This window comes from Eptatretus burgeri, chromosome 6 (genome assembly GCF_056783735.1).
Source record: "Eptatretus burgeri isolate ZD-2024b chromosome 6, Ebu_testis_v1, whole genome shotgun sequence".
Lineage (NCBI taxonomy): Eukaryota > Metazoa > Chordata > Myxini > Myxiniformes > Myxinidae > Eptatretus > Eptatretus burgeri.
In genome coordinates this window covers 85,812,388-85,836,133 of record NC_140966.1, presented here as the reverse complement: position 1 = coordinate 85,836,133, position 23,746 = coordinate 85,812,388, and the positions used below count along the sequence as shown (strand labels likewise).

Below are 23,746 nucleotides of genomic sequence, written 5' to 3'. Positions count from 1 at the left end.
GGACGACACCTCAGCACCACCTCGTCACATACCACTGCAATCCAACCCGGGAAGGTTACCCTGTGTTTTTCCTCCCATCATCAGAGTGGGGTCCTGAAAGGTTTGCCTCAATTCTGTCATCCAGTGAGCTGCCTTTTGCAGGGCAGCTGCACAGGAGGTACTCCCACGGAGTGCGTTTCAGTTTTCTTTGCATTTTTAGTGTTTTGCGGAGTGAAGTGTTTTACAGTGGCTGGAGTGCAAATCCTGCTACTAACCTCCTGGGAAAGGTTACCCACTGCAGGACGTCATCCATAGATGCAGTTGGGCACCAGATGTGGATGGCCTTTAGCTCACAAGGAGCCCCTCCACCCTTTAACAGGTTTTGTTTTTAATTCTGCTGGGTGTCCATATCCATACACCCTCCTCACCAGGAAGCCTGGTGGGGGAGACGGTTTAGTCGCCGACAACCTGACCATGAAACATGTTAGTACAGGTTTACACGGTACCTGTAGCAAGTCACAAATCTAATCTGGCCTGACCTGACAATACCACAAACAAAATGTTGATCATGGATGTGGGATGACCTGAAACCTAAATGTAAATTCGCAATCTGTGAACCGTACACTTCAAAGATACCAAGAAATCAACTTTGGACAACCATGGATACCAACATTTCATACCTTCTGCAAATATCTATTTTAAATTCAATTCACAACCTGTCCTCGTTATTAAAAACCAGATTAAAGGGAAAAATTGTCACAAAAATGAGCAACAATTATGTATATCAACAAAAGAGCCCTAAAGTATGGCCAGAAGACATCCACTTCCCTCAAAATGCATGTCACGAGTGTAAGTTCAGTGCAAATCAAAGTTTAATGGCCTTTCCTTCGGCATCTCGAAACTTGCATTTGATGACTTGATGGACAAGTTGTGCCCAAAGTCCAAATACCTCGAAGTGGTGATCGAAGGATCAACAAAACGCAAAAACAAGCACCACCACAGCCGGCTTACAGACCATTGAACAGATTAATCCTAATTTATACGCGAGGCACGTTCCTGTGGGATTGTGAAAGAGAAACCAATTGTGTGGCAAAGCAAATCTTGACAAACTGATCAACACGTTACTATCAATAATGAGAGGATTAAAAACAGCCTTGATAGAACAAAGCAAGTGTACAAGCAATTCACGTGTTTATTAATTTTTTTCCAAAAAGGTTAAAAAGCGTATTTAAGGTCACAATAAACACCAAAATCGGGATAAAAAGGACAAAATGTTCAGGTATGCTGTCAAATTAGCACAGTTCAATTCAGATATTGAACAATTAAGCAGCAAACGTGTGAGTGCAAAAATGTGTTGCAAATGCATTTAAAGAGTGTTCAGATCAATGTGGAGAATGAAAGGAAGAAATAAAAACAAAAAGGATCCTACAATGTCTCTGGCAAAGGCACCAAACCAGGCCAAGGAATAAGCACAAAAAAGATAATGTGCCTGCTCCAAAACCAGTCCAGCTGAGGTCCATAAAGCATGCTAGGCTAACGGATGCAAGCACGAAAACCACAAGGGCCTGCAGATGGCTTCTTCCTATGCTTCGCGTCAACGGCAAAACACCGCCACAGCCTCACGGTCTCATCTGCACCAGCAGAAACAACTTCTGTGCCATCTGGGCTGGCGCAGAGGCTGAGAATACGAGACTGATGTCCTGAATGGATCCGTGAGGGAACAGTTCACAGCATGAGCAAATGCAATTTTATATAAATATATTTTTGAACTGAAGCAACTTTTCCCCAAGGGAAAATTGGCTGTGATGAGCAGTGCAACACCAGAGTAAAACTCCCCACTCTCATCCCTCGCCAATACTTGACTTTCAAAATGACACGAATGCTAAGTGAGGCCTTTTGCGCAAGCACTGTGTGTTTATTTTGGTTTGTGGATGAGTTGGGTAGGAGGGGGTTAACGAGGGTAGAAAAGATCAAGGTTTTGGATAGGAGATGATCCAAGATGGTGGTGCACAGCAGTCTTAAAGACATGGAGGGCAAACTGAAATTGAAGAGAATGTGGAAGTTGGTTCCACAGGCAGAGGGGAAAAAAAGAAAAGAGGAACAAATGAATGGAGGTGAGTAGTAATCCTAGATTTATGTGGTTTCACGAGAAGGGAGTTAATGATGGATTGTGTGTGCCCTGAAAAAAAAACACCAGACAGACGACTGACATGTCTGCGATGGTGAAGTGATAGGCCCGTAAACTCAGCTTCATCCCTAGAGATTCCAATAATCTTAAAGGCCTTGGTTTCCATGGCATCAAGCTCAGAAAGATGTCAGGCATGGGAACACTCAATCAAGCTGTGGATGAAAGCCTTGTCGGCAGACAGGAGTTCAGGTGTGCCAAGGAAGGACTTTGGATGACGGAGGATGCCCAGCTGGCTTTAGAGGCCAACTTTGAAATGTGATTTGCCCAAGAAAGATCATGGCTGAGAGTGAAACCCAGGAGTTTGAATGACTGAACTTGATGAGTGTGAGATTTGTCAGGAATGAAAGACATATTCCAAGTGTTTGACCAACTTGTGATTTTCCAACATCTAGAGAGAGGGCTGCAGGCTGCAGCCTGCCTGAAGAATGAGCAATGTCATGGCAGAGGGAGTCATCATCAGCAAATAGATAAAGAGGATATTCCAGAGTCGGAGGTCATTGATGAAGATCAGGAATGGGCCCAGAAATTGGGCACTTGGGGCACTCCAACCTTGACAGGGAGAGGAGATTGTCAGTTAAAAGCTAGATGTTATGGCCAGTAAGCATTAGTTGTGGTATTTGTGGATAAGCATTGGTAAATGCCTATAAATAAATGATTAAAATTGACAGTTACATGTTATAAGTTTGTTGTAGCACGAATCAGTCAACTGTATTATAAACCACTTGGTGTAATGAGAATTTTGACTGTGGATGGCAGTATTGTACTGTAAACTGCCTGGTGAGATTCATGAAAATGCTAGATTGTTCTAAGATTAAACTTCCATTGGAGATGACAATCGCATTTGCTGAAAGGCATGGGATCATTTTTGTTACCATATAAACCAGAGAGGGGGAGAGAGAGAGAGAGAGAGAGAGAGAGAGAGAGAGAGAGAGAGAGAGAGAGAGAGAGAGAGAGAGAGAGAGAGAGGGAGAGGGAGAGGGAGAGGGAGAGGGAGAGGGAGAGGGAGAGGGAGAGGGAGAGGGAGAGAGAGAGAGAGAGAGAGAGAGAGGAGAGACGTGATTATTGATTGTTCCCGTGCTCGATTTAACTCAGATAAACGAACGAGGTGTTAAAGGCCCGGTCACACCTTGACGTTTTAGCCAGCGATGGCAACGTATTAAAATGTATGTAAAACGCTGGCTTATGTTGAACTTTTGATGTTTTTTTTAAAAGATTCGGACGTATTCATAGCGACTTGGTCTTATGTATAACGCATTGGTAACGGACACAGAACGTTTCGTTGTGTTATAGATAACTTATACCAACGAATGCTGAACCTGTTGTCAGCCTACACAACCGATGCCCAACGATAGTCTAACTGAGGCATAGCGCGTTCCACGCATCGCCGACGATGTCGTGACGTAGCCTATTAAAAGGCTGATGCACAACGATTCGAATCATAACTGCCGTAGAAATGGAAGTGACAACATCGCGGTCACACCTTGGCGATCTTTCCAGCGTATGCCGACCCAAGAAAAATGTGTCTAAAACGTTGGGGCACGTCAAATACGGTATGAGTAAGTTTGGTATACGTGAGTACAACGCTAAAGTACGCTATCATACGTCGTAGTAAGTAGAGTACGTCAAGAAATTTTAAACATGTTCAAAATTTTACGACGTACTCGGCGTATGACACACGTTCCGCATGCGATGGGGATAAGTTGTACACACGATATGTGGACGCTTACACACGTCCACAAAGGCTACTTATAAGCTACTCATAAGTCAAAACACGTCGCGGTAATGTCTTTTTTACACGAAACTTATTTCTAACTTATGTTTGACATGCTTTGAACCAATTCTTTACGTAATCCCAACACACATCGACGTATGTAGACGTATTCCAATGACGTCTTCCGGTCGACAAAAAAAAAAAAAAATGAACGTGTTTCCAGCTTACAATTGCCATATAAAGACGTGTTCCCAGCGATTTTAGGAATTGGTATATAAAAATGCTGCTCATAAAAGGGGAACCCAACAGTGTTTTCGAGTCCTTTTTGAGTCGATGTCCATGTCAGCAGTAACAGTATCAGTATCAGTATTAGTATTAGTAGTATTAGTATTAGTATTAGTATTAGTATTAGTAGTAGTTTGTTCATGTTGGCAGTCGTAGGTGAGTGTGAGGGGGAGGGTGTGGGTTATGATGGATCATCCTTGCGTTTAACGATTTAAATGATAAACTCAACGATTTAAATGGCTGCATCTCCACTATTGAAAGTAGACGCTTGCGCTCAATAATTGGATTTTTTTTACACTCAACGACTTTTAAACGGTACCACTCAGCTAGTTTCATTGTTTACAATGAACGATTTAAATTGCTGTCACTCGCCTTTGTTTTTTGACGCTGGGGTTTGGAAATTTGAAGCGTTTCTTCTGAACGTGTTAAAACGCTCAAACTCGACTATTTTAAATAGACACTGCCGATGGACAATTGGAATCATAGCCAAGCTAGACATCGAAGTGTGAACATCCTCGTCATGCCGAAGAAAAGTTTGAAGAATGCTGCAAATAAGTGTCCTGGCCATGGCCGTGGACGCTGACGCAAGGACGATCCATTACACCGACGTCTTTCAGCCTATGAGTAACTTAAAAGTAACGTCTGTCGATGTGTGGCAACGATCGCGTAACGTGCCAACAACACGTTAATCATAGGTTGGAAATAAGTTTCGGGTACGCTAAACATTACCTCGGCGTGTCTCAACTTATGATTAACTTACAAGTAGCATGTGTTGACGTCTGTCAACGATCGCAGACCGTGCATACAACTTGTGGCCAGCGTAGCGGAACGTGTGAGTCATACGCCGGCATACGTCGTGAAATTTCAAGCATGAAAAAATTTGAGGACAACCAAAAAGTACAACGTTTAAAGCCAACGTACAACGACGTATGGCAGTGTTTTTCAGCGTGCTCTCAATGTTATCAAAACTTACCCATAACGTATTCAACGTGTGCCAGCGTTTTAGAAAAAAAATTCAAAAATCAGCATACGTTGGCTAAAACGTCAAGGTGTGACCGGGCCTTAATGTCCAGAGTGGTTGTTAACGCGTGGAGCCGATTAGCATCAGGCTGATTGAAACTCATGATTGTGTATTGGGAAAGAATTCCTTTGAGCTCTTCAATCATCCTGAACAGGCTCGCATACGAGAACAACGCGACACAAGTCGAGCATTGGACAGCCCTGACGGACGCTGCCAGAACATCGAGTGACTGGGTTCAGCACCACAAATAACATACGGACACAAAAGGGAAGGAAACTCCAAGGTGTATACCAACAGAGAAGAAAGGATTCCGTTGAGAGCCAGATGATGACTACCAGGGGAGAGGATGTCAGTAAGCCATGTGTAAAGTTGACCTTGGATGTTATAGGTAGAAAGTTTGGAGAGCAAGGTGGGAAAGAATATACGTTCAGAGAGATGGCCTGATCTCATGTCCGACATCAAAAGCATCCATCCATTGTTGGGAGAGTCGACGCAGCAAGCCCAAGGCAGAGTGACCTGGTCTGGAACGAAATTGGTGATCTGAGATGAAGTTGTTGGCAAAAAGGAAGGATTTCATATCACCTGTGATGATTGGAAGCAAGCAGATAGGTCTGGAGTTAAGGGGATCAGTTTTTCCATCATTTTATGCAATTCAATGATGTCAGGCTGATTTCCCAGAGCAAATTATGGGGTGAAAATGGTAGAGAGGATGAACAAATCTTCACGCTAGGTCCCAAGCATCCCAGTGACATTTTAACCTCTATATTGTTATTTATTTGCAATTACACCAAGGGAAAGCCTGGACACCAAGGGACAACTTTTATTATTTCACATTCCACACCCCCCCCACCACCCCCCATTGAAGCTTTGTCATGATGACACATGTGATAAGATGCTGATAAACACACTGTTTGACATGCAAGGACCTGCAAGTTAGTTTGGTTCCTTTCATCAACGATGTGATGCCATGCCTTACTCGGTAAACAAAACGCTGCTGTGAAGCATATACTGACTATACCATAGGTAAGGGGTGGGGGTGATGGGCAGACCCAATCAATGACAGAGGGAGGTGGGGGGCTCGGAGCAATGGCTTGGCTCAACCACACCCAAGGGGTGGCCGGGCAGAAGCGCTGAAACCAACCACGCCCAAAAGGAGGGGAATCATGTTGCCTCACCTTGGAGCTCGATTACTTTCGTCATCATGGGATACTTCCAGATGACAAGTTGATTGCTGACAAATCCGTGGGAAGAAACCATCTCTTTGTACTCTGAAGACCATTGGATTCCAGACACCTTCAATCACAAGTAAAATAAGTTACATTTCAGTCCCACTGAAACAAGGTCCATTAATTACTAGTCACGCTAAACATTTTTTCTTAAAGCACAAAGGCCAATATTTAAAGGTCTGCCTCACCTGAGATCCTGTGTCTGTGGCTGAAAGGCAGTTTCCACTGCTCACATTCCAGATACGGATGTGTCGATCAATTGTTCCACCCCCTGTTGCAAGTACATTGTTCAGCCAAGGGCACCAGGAAAGGGCCTGACAAAATGGGAAAGGAACAAAGGAACAGCTGATGCAAAGTTGTAAATGGGTAAAAGGGGGAAAAATAATAATAATAATAAAAAAAGACAAGAGCAAAGAAAAATAATATACGCATTTATGACATCCTTTCTGGCCTTGCGGCCGACATAACATGCTGTGAAGACCCAATCAGACACTGCAAAGGAATGTCACTCAGTGGAGGCAGTGCATGTCAAACTGTTCCACCCCTTTAGTAATCCAAAACTAAAAGACGTGCGTCTGCCGGTGTGTCCCCATACATCCGTCCATCACGCTTCATTCTCAAAGGTTCCTGCTGTTGTCGAATAATTAACAAACAAAAAAAAAAAAAAACAAGGTACGGTTGTTAAGCTAATAATCAAATTGCTTGGAACAAATACTTGTTTCCCGTTTAACTATAAACATGGCCGCTTTAAAAGCCATTATTTCTGAGAATGAGAAACAAGTGGGAATTGAAGCTTAATGGAGCGGTTCCAACAATACCATTTATTACTCTCCGACAGCCGGAACCCTTTAGGGAAGACACAGGAGGAGAACACAAAATTATCCATTAAATATTCTCCACCAGTCTCTCCAAAGCTCAGCTTCCGAGACCGACTCCACCCACAATTGTAACCTGAAAAAAGAATAATTAATCAAATAATACATCCACCATTTCGGTCACCACTTGTAGGCTTCAGGCCTCTGGTGTATATTTGAAGACTGAACAATATGTGTTACATCATGAAAGAAAGGTACATTTTCAGAGTTACCAACTGCACCGCTTTTTGTATACTTGAACAGCCGACCGATTTTATTGCCCAATAATAGCGAAAAATACAGCTTTCACAAAATGTCTCAAAGTCTTCGATAGATTTTAATGTTGTGACAAGTTTTCTGTCGGCCTTCGGGCAGTTTCCCTTGATGCTGCATGAAAAATCGAATCTGTAATCTCATTGCATTTCATCGACAGTCACTATTGAGAGTGTACGCAGTTGCAAATGACAAATGTTATCGTATTCACAAGCATTATTGACCTGTGAAACGTAGGATGTTTCTCATCGATTGACTGACATGTAACTCAGAGTAAAACATTGCACAATGATAACCACACCGTCCTGTGCTCCGTTTGCCGGATGCACAAGTCACATGCACAGTGCATGCACTAATCTAAGCGCTGGGTCGCAAGCATCCCATTGACGGGAGGTAATTGCAGCGGATCAACCTCGAGTCTGTATCGGAGAGTCCGGCCAAGTCCGAGTTTATATTGAAATTTGAGTTTTCATTCTACTCATTACAGCATCATGTGTTGTAAAGTCCAAAGCATATTCAGTTTCAAGTTGAAAACATTTTTTTTGATTAATTCATCAGGAAAATGTGATTATTCTGCTTTAAATTTGCATAAAAGTCTTAGAATGTACAAATTTAGGGAAATAATTACAAATTTCCCAAGCCCACCCCCTCCCTTCCAGACCCTCCCACTCCCTTTGCTCCCTCTTACCACGGATCCTTTCCATTCTACATCTTTCTCCTCTCAATATTGGCAATTACGTGTTTTCATCACAACCCATGCAGAGGGAATTAGGTAATGAAGGGTGTTTTTTAGTAGCTATTGAGGAAGCGGTCCATTGCCTATACACTGCCAAATAAAAATTTCATACATTCAAGAGGATTTTTGTGTTCATGTACTTTTGAAAACTGAACATCACTCATTAAGGAAATGTACGTTTTTATTACAACCCATGCAGAGGAAAGAAAATAATCATGATTAATATTTGAGGTCTTCAATAATAAATTAATAAAAAGTCCAACGTGTCCTTTTGACGCCTTTAAATGCTCTTCACCGCTGGATTTTTTTTTTTTTTTTAAACAAGGAAGGATGTTGCAAATAAAGGATTTATAAACAATTTCACATGTGCATGGGTATGTATTGACATAATGTGAAGTAAAGAAAATGTGGAGATCACATAATTTCTGGATGTGCCAAATTGTCAGTACCCATTTTGGAAAACTACATGCAACATCCAAATGTCATGCATGCCTATGCCTGTGGGTTTCCCATGGGTGAGGGCCAACTCTAGTATGTTAATATTTCTTAAGGTAATAGAAAATATAATGACACGGAAGGAGCACGCAAAACAACCACAGTGGCGACGATAATTACGTGTTATAAAATAAAATATATACCTTGCATGTTTTACTTCATTTTACATCCTCGGTGACACTCACAGATAGTCATTCAAAGGTTTGTGAAGTTTATGCCGTCTTCGATGATTAAATCAGTCAGCAAAGCGATGGGTCGGCATGCCGAGTCTGATAATTCAATTTACAAAATATTTTCTCGCCAAATTTGCAAACTAACCCCTTAGCTGTTTGTTTTGACAGGCTATTTTGTGGCAAGCAACATTTGCTTTCTAGAAAAAATAAAAAATAATAAAAAACAACAACAAAATCGCACATCAATGACTGCGATTGGCATAAACTCATGTCACAAAAGTAGCAAATGTACAATGGATTAATTGGAAAGTGATAAAATCATCTGTAAAAGTGGAATCCATTCAACAGACAAGGATTGACCTACATTTGCCCAGAGCAACCAAATTAATGCCTTGGTTGCCCTATTGGGCAACAAAGGCATTACTTTTCATCTGCTTGGTGACATTGGCTTATGTGCACTGCAAGAGGCTCTTCTGGGGTTGCATTCATGAGTTATCATGATGTATCGTCACAGTGTTGCTCTATTGGGGAACCTCATTGTCATGTCATTAACAATATTGAATATATGGATGCACAAAACGAGCTCCTGGATCAAAAAAAAGAGAGAAAAGTTAACAGTGATGTGGTTGTTAAGCTGCAAAGGTAATCTGAAAGGCGGTGTGTGTTTGTATTCAATGTGTATACAAGCTGGCCGCGTTCCCCGATCCGAGAGTGTGTGAAATTTCAAACAAATGGTGTATGGGTGTGTGCATGCCGCAACACACCGCTCGAGTCCATGACTATATGTGGCCCTTCTCTAAGCTAACTGTGTATTTGACCCAAACGAGCACGTACTCTGCTCGATGCTCACGTGGTTGCTTGCAAAACCTAAAACAAGTTACGACTGCCGAGAAGAATAACGGTCGTGCTAAATGGCAAGAATTGATGCGATTTTGGTGCAAATGCATGTACGACCCAATGAATGTTTTTGTTAAAAAGACTCGTATTAATTAGCATTATTACGAGCGGGAATCCCCACCCTCTGGGCAGGGTCACCCTTCTCAGTTTATCGAGTACGTGCTGCAATATGTGCATCGGAATAAGGATAAAGTACTTGTTGGTCTGCTCATCTTGGATGGCCACTTAAAGTCAGTATTGGGGTTAGAACAAGAGGTAGAACGTCTGGAACATCGCCGTAGGCCCAATGACTGGTACATGTCAATTTTGGAGTTTCGGTGACATCCACATTTGCTCCATGATAGCAAGATTATTATTTTGTATCGAAATCATGTGCATTAACAAAGAATAATTTCACAGAAAAAGAAAAATTGTGAACCGAGAAAAACAGTTTGCAAAAATATAGTTATGTAGCATGATGTACACAGGTTTATTTGCTCATGCAAGTACGTTTTGGGGAACATCGGTCGATACACTGGTACATCATGGGTTATGAAGGTTGCGGTCAAGCTTCATCAAAATCGTGTGTGTACAGTTTATACCTATGGGGGGGGGTGTCAAAAAACCGACCATTGACCCCTTAATGAGCACAGATTTTGATGCCGTCAATACACGTTCGTTAGGCATCAGAAATGAAGGTTGTGCCTAAGTTTCATCAAAATCGTGTGTTTGGTTGAAGTGATAATGACTGAAGCGTTTACCGACAGACTTCTTCTTCTTCTTTTTCTTATTGCATATGGCAGCTTGGTTTCCTGGTATAGCTGTCATTTTGTTGGGGCGCGAATATGCCGCTGATGCTGTGCTCCTATGTCAGTACACTGGTTCTCATTTTGCTGACCTCGGAAGGATGACAGGCTGTCAGCCCCACATGGAGTTAATTCAGCAGCCAACGGGGCTCAAACTCAGGACCTTAATATCCCAAGCCAGCCACCCGAACCACAAAGCCAACACCAGGCTAACTAAAGTCCAGGTGAGTTAAAAATGAAGTTTTTTTTTTTCCAGGAGAGTGGGTGACAAACACAAACAACACTCCAAACAATCACCCATCCATACTCAAGCGACCTAAAAAGTACTCCGAACATCCCTATACCCCTCCATCTCCCACACTTCCAGGTACCTACCCAATTCCAATTTAAACTTTTCTTCTGTTACTGCTGCCACTACTTTTACAGTGAGAACATTTGATGTATCAACTACTCTCTGGTTGAAAGACCCCCTGACTTAATACAGGCTTAACTCTCCTTTTCTTCACTCTCAGGTTGTGCCCACTGGTCCTATCACTGTCGACTGTGCCTAATAATTATTCTGCACTTATTTTGTCTATTCCTCTCATTATCTTAAACTAACACATAAATCATATCCCCTTGTAACTGCCTCCTTTCTAATGTACAAAACCTGGCTCTTTTGGCCACTCCTCACAGCAGAATCTAGCGAGACCCAGAATCAATCTTGCAGCCCTGCACTACACCCTCTTGTTGATAGCTACGTCCTTCGAATGGAGGTACGAGATAGTTTGATACCTGTCTCATTCAGTCAACGGAACTACATGGAAGGAATATTGCTGTGCTTCTTTTTTGGGGGGGGGGGAGCAGGGGGAGGGGAAAAAAAGAGAGCTACTCAGTCAACAAGGCCTTTGTACATAGCTCAATGGAGTACTGCTCTTCACTATGGGCTGGAATGAGGGTAGAGTAACCGGGAAAAACTATGACAATCAGCATTCATGCAGTCATGCCCTGAGGGCAGAATGACCTTTTGAGATTCTGCATTCTGACAAATAAGGCGGCGCAGAGAACTGTGTGGTTACCATCACGCCCATTATGCATGGTTCAGGGACAAAACCAACGTCTCTCGTGCTTGGAAATGCAAAGTAAGAGTTTAAAAGACTCTTCCCATAGACTGTTTTTTTTTTCTCAAGGCTGCACAGGGTAAGGTGTTCTGTGAACTCTCTCTCGTGCAAAGTGTATCAATTGCAGATAATTTTGAACTGGAAACTGGTCTACGTTTTATTCTTTAGCTTGTCTGGAATTGGAATTCCAGACAAGGTATCGTCATCGCGCACCATCCGTCATATTTTGACTTCTCCGGCCAAACCGCTTGTCCGATCCGGCTGAAATTTGGCAGCAACGTTCCGCTCCTGACTGGTAATGGGGTTTGCAAAACTTGTTCGTGTCACGTGACTAAGAAGGCCAAATTGGCCAACTTAGTATATTTCTTCAAAAATTTTCTTCTTCAGACCCACCAGTCAAAATGTCACCAAATTTTAGTTACATCAGGACATGGTCCTGATAAGCTACAGGTCCGGTGGTCCTATTTTTACCAATCCATGTAGTAGGCGAAAGCACAGCTGATCAAATGGCAAAATACAATATTCCATAAGAAATTTATTGTGAAACAATGATTTTTATATCACAATGTACTATCCAGCTACAATTTCAAACATTTTCAGGATGGGGTAATATTGTTACGAATTTGGAAGCTTACTGCACACAACAGCCAGGTTCTATAGATCAGTTATATCAGTATGTGTTTCTAGGTAGGGTCCCATCCTATGTTTAATGGGTGATTCATTGTACGTGCGCTGTGGATTATTTTATAGTTAGGATTTTTACATCCCCGACGACAACACTCTGCTCACGGCATGCGGGTGTGTGCGTGGGCGGAATTCCATATGCCAGGCGGTGTGGATTTCGCACCAAACATTGTCACGAAGCGTTTCGTTCTGGCTGTGCGCCAAATAAGGGTATGCGTAATTTTCCGCCCAATGGGCGACGCGCAGACCAGAGCCGGGCGGTCTTTTGCAAGAAGGCGGAGCCACGACACACCGTCCACCCAATGGAAGCAGGCAACGGGGGAGCGGCCCGCACCCCAAAAAGGACGACGAAGGAAAAGAGAAGAGATTGCATCCCGTGTGCTCGAGCGCGCTTTTGTCTGGTCTGCGGCTGACTGCATCGCGCGCATCCGAGGCGTCTCGTCTGGTGCATTACTACAAGAGGACGACCATCTCATCACGGGAGATCACCTCGTCTCGCCTCCACTGGGTTTGGCTGCCCTGGTCCGTTCTTTGGCGACTGGTGCTCTGGGAAGGTGCAGACGTCGAGCCGCGCGAACGCGGCCAGGTAGCAAGCACGTTCTATTCCCTCAGCTTGTCTTCCCTCCGAGCTGAAGGGGTAATAAAGACCTCGAGGTCCTTCTCTTTCTGGGTATCTGTGTGTGTCTGTGGGCCCCGTCTACAAGTAGAATTGTGTTTTTTGTTGTACATTATTTGCATTGCTTATTCAGATAACTCTGCCCTTAAATGCTCCCTTCGTCCCCCGACTATTGTTAATAAATTCCCCTCTTGTTAAATGTACCAGCTCGTTCTTTGTCATTTCTGCCATTGGTTTGCCACGGTGTGTATTGGGGATTAGGAAGGCTGTTGTCGTAATTGTGCATTTGGACCGACGGGCCTCGGTAACCATCCGCTCGGGTTACACACGGTTCGAGCACGGTAACGGCTCGTTCCGCTCGAGGCCTGCCGAGGGTGTGAATTCCCCGGCAAGCTTTTCCGCGTGGGTACTTCGGTGTATTGAAGTTGGCAATTACCCCTACTCCATGCGGTCGAATTATTGGCCATTCATGGTCCTGTAAGGGACCCGTACCTTCGGACTTATCCGAGGGTCACGACCTAAATTCCGGTGTGTTCGGTGGAGCCAACTCTACTGCTCCCCCCCTAGCGGTCGTGCTCGCCACCGAGACCCGGCCCCACTACAATATAAACTGAAATTGTTGCATCTGGATCTGCTTCTATCTGGGCATCATGAAAACAGAAGTACGCATGCACACAAGTTCATACGAGTCCATGCAGAGGTTACGATGGAAAGCCTTTGCCCAGTCTTTTAACAAGGAACAGCAAAAGAACCTGCATCATATAGGACCATCCCAAACATTTCCACAGGTCATTGCAGAAGACAAAAAGCAGCACACTGAACAAGTACAGCACCTTTGGTGAACAGGAAAGGGAGAAGAATCCCATCGATGATTTCTGGAGTTCATATTTGGACACGGTTGCCACAGATCTGCTGTTTGTATGAGCCACCAGAAGGTTATATGGGAGCGTTATCTCTGCACTGAACAGTACTCCATGATACCATGGTCCTTTGGCTATGGTAATCGACTCTGCACGGTACCCATTTGCCGATTTTGCAGAGATGGAGAAACTACATCACCCCCAAAGCAATAATATACATGATGCTCTCATGGCTGGTGAATTTCCTGTGCAGCATCAGAAGTGATATGGTTACAGTCAAGTCACCCACGATCAGATAATTGAACAATGAATAGAGACTCCAAAACTAAAGGTGGTCCACCTTGATTTACTTTCAGTGAGGGTGCCATAAATTGATGGATCTTGCCTGAGAGTCTTCACAGTAAAACAATTCAAAGTCACAGCAAAGATGTTAAGACCATGGAGAAAGGAGAGAAAGATAGCATCCAATCACATGTGCCGTCTAGTTGATGGTAAAGCCCTTCACCCATGTTGGTGAGGATCTCATTCATATTTCCTCTGAAGTGGCGAGTCCAGACGGTCAACACAAATAAATAAACAAACAAACAAACGCTTCCAGCCTTAGTCTGCTCTCGGACAATTCTTTGGAGAGAATTGTAAGTGGCACCGCAATAGGTTTCGATTCACTGAAAGCAAACAAGATGAAGACATTTGTCACTAGTATGGGGAAGAAATAAACTACAAACCTCAAGTCAGAAGTTGACACATTGAGGTCCAGTAATGAACCGTGTAGCTAATTGTTTAGCAGGAAAAAAAAAAAAGAAGAAATATCTCCAACAGCTCTCACATGCTTTGACCACAATACCGACTGCACGAGCACCACATGGGCTTAATGTCAAAACAAACAGCCAAGCTAATGCATGAATGGGAAAGCTATATTCCCGATGCTGTAGTGGACAGTATTCCCTACAATTCTTCAGTTATAATATATGGTATGGCAGTGCTTCAGAGGGCTCACCATGTGCCAAACACGTTTAGTAAATTTGCTGAGCAGATGCTGAAACAATTGATGAGTCTGGGCAGACACCATCACCGCAAAAGAATCGGCTTTGTCAATGACAGATGCCCCACCATTAGCATCAAAAAAACTGAACTTGCAAGGCGTGTGACCTTCGGGGTTCGACTTCTTCACATGAGACCCACACAGAAAATGCCAATCAAATTCCTCTCGTTTTCAAAGCAAAGAATCACTCGTCGATTTCCTATTTGTAAAATGGAGGAAATGTGGCCCAGAACAACTGCATGGCAGAAATTGTGCGCCATGCTGAACAGTGCCATCCCCTTTATGCTCATCAGGATTCTGCGGTTGTTGTTGATTGGCCTGGTCAGTTCTGCTCGAATCGGCCCACGGCACGGAGATGGTCAATCAATCTCCCAGGAGCAGTCCAGAGATCCCTCACTAGTTGTCGAAAATCGCTGAACTTTACTGACCACGAAGAGGCCATTACAAGATTACTGCTTCATGTCAAACACGTTTCAAACGGGTACCAAGCCATGATGAGCAACAGTCCAAACACCGATATAACAATCTTACCAATCACATTTGCACATGAAAATCCCAATCCCATTTACCTGCTGATAGGATCTGGGTGCGATAATTGCGAAGACAAGTGACATTGCTATGCCCTGTGGAAAAAGCAACATTCAGGCTTTCCCGGATCTCCATGCATTTACTGGATGCAACAGTATGGGTGCATTGAAAGCAAAAGGTAAAGTTAGACCATTGAAACTAATGTTAGATCGAGTCGAGGCTTGCAAAACTTCTCAGAAGCTCGGAAAAGACGGACAAAACACTCAGATGTTTAAAAATTAGTTTTTGGTCTCTATGGACAAAACAGCTGATGTTAATCACGCTAGTGACATCTTCAGGCTGAAATGCACATCAGATGCTTCTCTTCCTGCGAATAAGGACAGACAGCATGCGATTTGTGCTGCATACCAGAGCGCCATTTATCACCGTTTCTCAAAACTAGTGACGTACGCTCCCAAGTCCTGTGGGCCATGGTTGGAAATTCGCGAATGAGAATCTCTAGTTTGACTGGATGACCAACCCTCCAGCACTTATGTGAAAACCAGTGCATTGTGGGGGTTTTAAAAAAAGAAAAAGAAAAATGTGAATGCCAACATCAGACATGCTCCTGTAAGAATGGCATCCTTTCTGCTACAGACGTCTGTACTTGCACTAACTGGAAACGAATCTACACAGGACACTGTTAGCGAAAGTGACAGATTCTGCAGACTCAAGATGACATACAGGTGTCATAATGTCCAAAAAGACTGTCATATATCAACCAAGATGGATTCACACGGTTCGAACATTTATTCCTTCCAGGAGGGATGTTATCTTTCATTATGTCCATGAAAGCCGTGTTAAAACCAAGTCTTGAACTCGTGTTGATTTGGGGTATTACCTCCATCACCGAAGGTGGACGCAGGTTACGTATTCACCCGTCTGTCTGCAAGCGGGATATCTCAAAAAGATACGAACCGATTCAGGAAAATAAAAATAAAAAAAAAATAAAAATAAAAACTTGGTGGGACAGGTTGGGTGCATGACAAGGACGAATTGATTCGATGTTGGTGAAGATCCGGATGCAGATACAGCCCAACAGTGGGATACAAAATGGAAACCGTTCGGCCCGGCGGAGATATGCGCTTTATCGAGTGCCATTTTAGTTTTCATTACATCTCACAAGCCCCAAGGAGCAGCACAATTCATGGGAACATTATATTGTAAAAACCAGTGCAGAAACATAGTTAACACAAGCTATAAGTTGCCCCACGCACCCATTTAGGGACACTTATAGGGGCTGAGCCCATGGACTAAATCCCAAAATATCTGTCGATGTTCAAGACTGTTCGAGAACCAAAATAAAAAATAAAAAAGTCCCATAAACATCTCACTGATGTTCCTTGAACCATTAAATCAAGTCACAAAGCCTCAACATACAATGTTAGAAGGGAAGCCTGCCAGAGTACAAGAACCTTTAACTTGGCCCGAAACGATCGGTAATGGAATGCTCCTTTAACACCAAGACCTTTCTATGCAAAATGTGGAGCAATTTTTGTAAGAGGTCATCGACATTACATACGGTGGCTCGTACCTTGACAGCAGCATGGTGGTGCGTAAATGTGTGCACAGGTGTTGATCCGGAGGATGGCCATATTGAGACTGCATTATCATTACCACCTGAGGCAAGATATTGGCCACTCGGTGACCAGGCCAGCCCACAAACTTCCTGCTGGTGAGCTTGAACCGAAAACTGAACATGCTCAGGAGCACGAACGTCGTGGTGGTTGATGGTGCCAAAACGTGAACCACTGAAAGGGTGAGAGAAAAATATATATATATACATATATATATATATATAATCTGTAATGACTGTTCTAAATTGCAAATCTATTTAAAAAAAAATAAATCGTAAACCCTCAAATATCTTGGTTTCAAACAATCACGAGCAAACGATTGTGTTCATATTTCATTATCGCGGTATTTAATATCGGCCAATCGTGGATTCTGAGCTGAGATGCGTCATTGTTTGCTCTGCATACAATTACCTCCCATTACGAGCCTTTTGGTGTTTCGTGGGCACCGTTAATTCTCATAATCAGACGAGCATATCGGAATAAAGCTAAATTTAATAACGAATAGTCATCGAACAGGAAATGACACATGGAGATCCTGTAGTACAAGATCTACAACATCTAGTACAGACACAACAGTTAATAAAGGCGCCCAAACGTAAAGACGAGCAACAAGATTAATCGTGCCAAACGACAGAGAAAGGTTATGACATTGTGAGGGGGAGGGGGGGTGGGGTGGTAGTTCTTCAATGCATCAGCAAGAAGTGAAAGTGCAACTTCTGTGAGCCACCATTACAGGATCAATGACTCAATTGCGTGTATAGGTGAGTCAAATATCCGTTCAAGTGTACCCGCTCCACAAAGCGCAAAAGGCTCATGATCCTCATATTGAAATGATGGGAAAAGCACTTAATGTTTGGATAGAGGACCAAAGAGAGAAAAAAAATGCCTTTGAATTGACTGATGTACGGGAGAACCCTTGTGGATTTACCTGGACTTCAAGTGGACCGGTGTACAGGTGAAATCATTACAGATTTACCAACATTTCCACGAGGCACCCGGTGCTGAAGGCTCCAGTTCAACCAAGCTGATGGAACTAATCGAGACGAAGGCATTTCTGCTGAAGAGATTGGATTATTTTGGAAGAGGATGCCATCTCATACCTTCCTGTCCAAGAAAGGAAATCTGCTCTGGATCAAGGTGGCTCAGGATCGTTTTACCCTTCTTCAATGTGGCAACGCAGCAGGAGACTTAGTCATGCGCCCCATGATCCAACAGCCATCGCAAGTTCTACATCCACATCTTTCTAACCTCCTTCCTCCCCCCTCTAGCACCATCATCATCTCCGAGCTTAGTCTTGTGTTTTCTTTTTAAGGCAGAGAACAGTCAGAATGAGTACATAATATGTTTACCCTCACCCATCTCACAGTTTTGGAATAAATTTCAAAGGTAAAAGTCTTGTGTTTTTATTTAATTACTTCCGTAACTGAAGGTGGAAGGTGATCATGTTTTCACCCATCTGTCTGTTTGTTTGTGTGCAGGATCTCAAAAAGTTGTGGATGGATTGAAATGAAATTTGGTGGAGAGGTTGGGTGCATCACGAGGACCAAGTTAGATCTTGGTAAAGATCCGGATATGAGAATTATTTAAGTGATACTTCACCATTGAGAGATAGGGCCAAATACTATATATAGTGAGATACCTCAAAATTAGTAGCATATATAGCACGATTTCCTCCCTCTCCGTTTCCCATTGGCCCCCGGTTTCCACGATTTTAAATATTGCAGAATTTTCCAGGAACCTAACCCCCATGATATTGGAGGGTTTTCTGTATATATAAATATATTGTTATGTTTGTGGGGTCAATGGAGGAACTTCATAGTAAAGGTAGGATTATTGTTTCGAGTAGCATGGTCCATGGATGAGCAGGTGATATCTCGATGTAATTCAAGTTGGGAAACTGTCAGCTTAAGTTGTTATGTGTCACCACACAAGGGGGCGGTGCTCTGTTAATTAGGTAGGGTTTAAGGATAATTTATCCCAAAATGTGATTGCCCCCTGTGACCTTTTCTTATGTTTTTGCATTTACAAGACCGGCGATAAAAAGGAATCGCATCCTTAAAACAACCACCAAGCCGAACGTTACAAGCAGGCATAAAAACCCCACATTCAGGAATGACAACTAGCAAACCACACCCCTGGGGTGGATGAAAGATGGGCGTGACATCAGAAGGTTCGAGGGGAGAGAGAGAGAGGAGAGAGAGAGGAGAGAGAGAGGAGAGATACGTGATTGGAAGCAAAAGGATCTAACTCGCTGGCTTCCCCTCTACATGGTGAAGAAGGCTCCACGATTCTAGTGTTCGTGCTGTGTGAATGTGCCCGCATGCTGGAGCAAGACGCCAACCATTACTGTTCGGCTGAGTCGCAAAGTTGTACGTTTACAAGGGAGAGGAGAAGAGAAGACGAGTGCGTCTTTCAGCAATAACTCGGCACGATCCCGCTGTGTGATCGCGGAGGAAGGTGCGCCATCATTGTGAGTGGACCTGGTATTAGAGAGTAACAGGGTTGGTAATCTCGAATATGAGAAGAGACTTTTAAGGGCTCAGAAAGTGCCAAAGGGACCATCCGCATGAATTACCTCTCGTGAGCTTCTTGCCCAGAGAGCGGCTCAGTGCCATTTCGGGTGCGGTTTCCCACGCAGGACAACGCAGTTCGAATGTCAAGCTCGAAAAGACCATCTCTGGACGAAGCTAAGTGCCAGAATAAAAGAGGGATTTTTCTTTTGTTTTATATTTCCCCTTGTCCGTTTTCATAACTGTGTTTAGAGGTGCCTCAACTTCAGGCTGTATTTTACGTCACGTTTTATCATATTAAGCTTTGATTTATTCCTCTTATGAATACTTGATTTATGTTCATTAAACCCCTATTTATTAAGATTGCTTGTGTCTGTCTATTAGTTGTGGGTTCGAGTATATACCGTTGTCCTCCGTCCTGGTGAACATGTCTGGTACGTACCTTTGCCACCTTCCCGTCGCGTGCATCAATCACCAAGGAACTCGGCTGTTCGCCTCTCAGGGAAATCATTCCGTCCAGTTCGCAACTAATTCCACCAACAACCCTCTACTGGTAAAACTACCAACATCACGAATCACTGCTCACCTTCACCCTTTCATTCCTCTTTTCCCTCGCCTTTGGAATAAACTCCCTCACTCTGTTCAATCCCATTCTTCCCTCCAGGCCTTCAACACAGCTGTTCACCACCACCTCTTATCGTCCCCCATCCAAATCCTCAATCTTTTCTACCCCCGTTAATCCACCCCAAACCCACCTCCTTCAAATTCCCTGCTTTCCTTCCTGAACGTCCCTGTATGTTCATCTTGTATACCCCATGTTACCTGTCCCATCCCTCTTCCCTCCACAGATCTACTAATGCCACTGTTTTGTCCTTCCCACTCCCACCCCTCGTGTCATGCCCCCCTTGATGTGCGTTGTGTGTTCGCTCTCATACGAGCCTCGACAAGGTATACAAAATATATATACATATATATATATATATATATATATATATATATATGACAGCCTAAAATTAATTTATTGTTATTTCATATTTCAATATATTTATGATCCAAGGGAGGTGCATAACGAGATTTCTGTTAAACCTGGAGAGAATTGGAGGACTCCAGCTGAGGGCACCAACTCGAGCTCCATGTCCCTGCATGGTCCGCAATCGTTTTCCAACTTCCACATCCCATATCTATTCAAAATAAGATCAACACAAGACAGATACAATTATTTTTTGCATGTAGAGTCGAGGCTCGTGGAAGAGCTTTGACCATAGACAGATTAGGATACAACACAACAAAGGGAACGGGAGAAGGCAGATGATACAAGCATCAGATCAAATAAATGAATACTTCTTTTCATCATAAATACGGACAACAGCAGCACCTGAAGAAAGCATTTGGTCAAGTATTGCACCATACAAAAGAAGACAATTTATACATTTCAAACAAGAATTCAAACAAGATTGAGATGCAGGAAAGTGATGACAGGGGGTGAAAAAAAAGAGACAGTGGAGCCACAGTTGGACAAAACTAAACTGGAGCAAAGTTGATGCTGAGCCATCACAAATTCCCACGCTTCCCACCGAAAGCAAAGTTGAAAGATGGCAGAAAGCTCCAGCAAGAATGATCCAATATCAAATTTAGGGTCAAATCTTTTTTCCTGTTTTGACCACTATGACCCAAAGTCCCCACCCTCTGGGGCATGAACCGGGGGTCAAATCCCCCAAAAAGTTAAATATTTCAGGTTTCCCCCAATCTTGATTGCATATACAAAGTTTTATTGAAATGTTTAAACTATACCCATAATTTCATTTTTTGGTATTTGACAGTCTGACCATGCCCTTGGGGCAGAGCCAAGAAATGATAATGCTCTTGCACCTTTGTGCCATGTGGTGATCATAACTACCAAATTTAGTGAATTCCCACACAACCATTTTGGAGGAAATAGCATGACAGACAGACGGACTGACCCGATTACAATATCCTCCCAGTAGCCATTCAAAAAGTGTGGGGATAATAAGATCATGAACAAATTGGAAAAGATAAGAGGGGCGGAAACCAAAGTGCACCTAATTAGGTTGGAAAGGGTTAATAGGGGGGGGGGGGAAGGGAATTTTTATTTATTTAACAGATATATACAAAGGGTGACAAGAGAGTAATTCACTGCTTGAAGCCCTGGAGAGGAATTTGATTGAATCATTTCTGGAAGGAAGTTCTACAAATGGAAGAGGAACAAAAAGGGGTGTGCAGTTATCCTGGATTTTGGGAGTTTAACCAGGACTAGGTTACTGAAAGCACGTGTCCTGGAGGAGGGGATTCGTGTTCAAGGCCAAGGAAGTAAAGGGAGCTGGATTGGAGGTGAGGGGGTTTAATAAATAAAAGGGAGGTGCCACCGACCTGTCTCGTACGAGAGCAGCAGGCCTTATTGCTGTGCAAGAACAGTCGCTTCCTTGCGGAAGATGCCAATAGCATAGAGTTTGAGATTTTACAAAATCCAGGAGATAGATGTTGACTGTTACTCCAACACCACAAAAAGGCAGTGCTCAAATGACTTACAAAGGCAGTGGGTAATTGTGATTTCAAGGAATGACTTGGATCGAAGGAGGATGCCTATCTATGACTGGTTTTGCACATCAGCTTTGCTGTATGGTCAAAGCCCAGAAGATGTCACGTGTAATGCCGGCGAGTCCGAGAAGTTCAACAGGCTGAATCCGAGTCCGAGTAGAAGAACATGGAAACAGAAATTTAAGCTGGTGTGACAATCTGTACAGTGCCAATGACTGAAAGATGTTGCATGTCAGACCAGCATTAAATTCCACATCAGTGGAGAACGACGCACCGACCATTTGCCTGTGAGTGGGATGTGGGTGCAACACAAGGTGTGTGCATGACGTCACAATAGCCAAAGCTTCCAAAGGCAGGGTGATCCAGTCAGTCATTAGATAATCTAGGACCATGCTGGGGAAATTTAGAGAATGTACATGCCAGGGACCATATATGACTAAATCTCCAATTTCTCTCACCCCCCCCACCCCAACCCCCTTCCTGAGAGTTCACTTCTCTGTCATCTATATTGTCCACCCTGTGAATCAACCTCTTCCCCCACTTGTCCAAACATCCCTCAACCCTGTTGGTGTTTCTCCTTTTCCTTCTCCCGTTCCCTTTGTTCTGTTGTATCCTAATCCATCTATGTTCAAGCTCCTCCATGAGCCTCAACTCTACATACCAAAAAAAAATTCCAATCATGGTTTTGACGAACAATTCCAAACATCAACCTCTCGTCGTTGGGCCAAAGTGTAAATTGCTGGGATGTTGTTTTTCTCCCCCATTGGTCCATTCTCCCTGCAATAATCCGAAGCCTCAATAATCCACACATGCACAACTTGTGAATCACAAATATTAACATTGCCCACACCCCAAATAAACAAACAAGAGAGTTCATCAAACACGGTACTCCACACAGTATTAGTATTTCGTATGCAGCAGCTAGTTGCATCATTGCTGGGAGCACAGCTGTGCCGCTGATGCAGTGCCCAATTTATAGGAAGCCTGTACTCATTGTGCTGACCTCGGAAGGACGACAGGCTGAGTCAACCCACCTGATGTTATTTAACGACATGACAGGGAACTCAAACTCAAGACCCAAAACTCTGAAATCAGCCACCGTAATGGTTAAGCAAACACCAGGGGTGTGTTCAGTTAATAAGTTTCTTAAGCAGTCAAACAAGCACTCCGTTTAAAACAGTTAAGGAACAGCTGGTTTGGCAAGTGCTACCTAGCTGCTTAGTAACCGAACACCCCTGGCCAACGTCACCCTTCTACACAAATAACACGACGTTGTCATAGTTTAGAGATGGAGGGTTTGTTGATTACCATATAATGCAGCATCAATCAGCATATTGCTTATCCCAACACTCAGTATTATAGTGTTCATGTATATATTGTAATTCTTTTTTTTTTTTAAAACATGGTTCAGAGAGAGAGGTTTAAAGGCATATAAATTCATTCTGAGTTTTACCGCCATTTTCCCCAGTGGCTCTGACAACACCCTAACACGTTACATTAGTTGTAAGGTGTGTTTATGGTCTTTATGACATCCATAAAAACAGTAAGTTTCCTGTTTGGAATGATTTGAAATTTTGTTTGACTGCCAGGCAGACAAAGTTAAGAAAATTA

General features: G+C 43.3%; 1 protein-coding gene across 4 annotated transcripts in view; it reads right to left on the bottom strand.

The window, feature by feature from the left end:
• Positions 1-835: 835 nt before the first annotated feature.
• CDC20 (cell division cycle 20) overlaps positions 836-23,746 on the bottom strand; it is a 96,079-nt gene continuing 73,168 nt past the window's right edge. For all 4 annotated transcript variants that reach the window (XM_085886023.1, XM_085886027.1, XM_085886025.1 and 1 more), the window contains 5 exons: positions 20,666-20,760; positions 17,027-17,243; positions 6,599-6,724; positions 6,360-6,477; positions 836-1,679 (listed from right to left, as the gene is read on the bottom strand). In XM_085886023.1, coding sequence (XP_085742149.1) covers positions 1,513-1,679; positions 6,360-6,477; positions 6,599-6,724; positions 17,027-17,243; positions 20,666-20,760 — 723 coding nt within the window. In that variant the 3' untranslated portion in view covers positions 836-1,512. The remainder of the gene's footprint in view (positions 1,680-6,359; positions 6,478-6,598; positions 6,725-17,026; positions 17,244-20,665; positions 20,761-23,746) is intronic.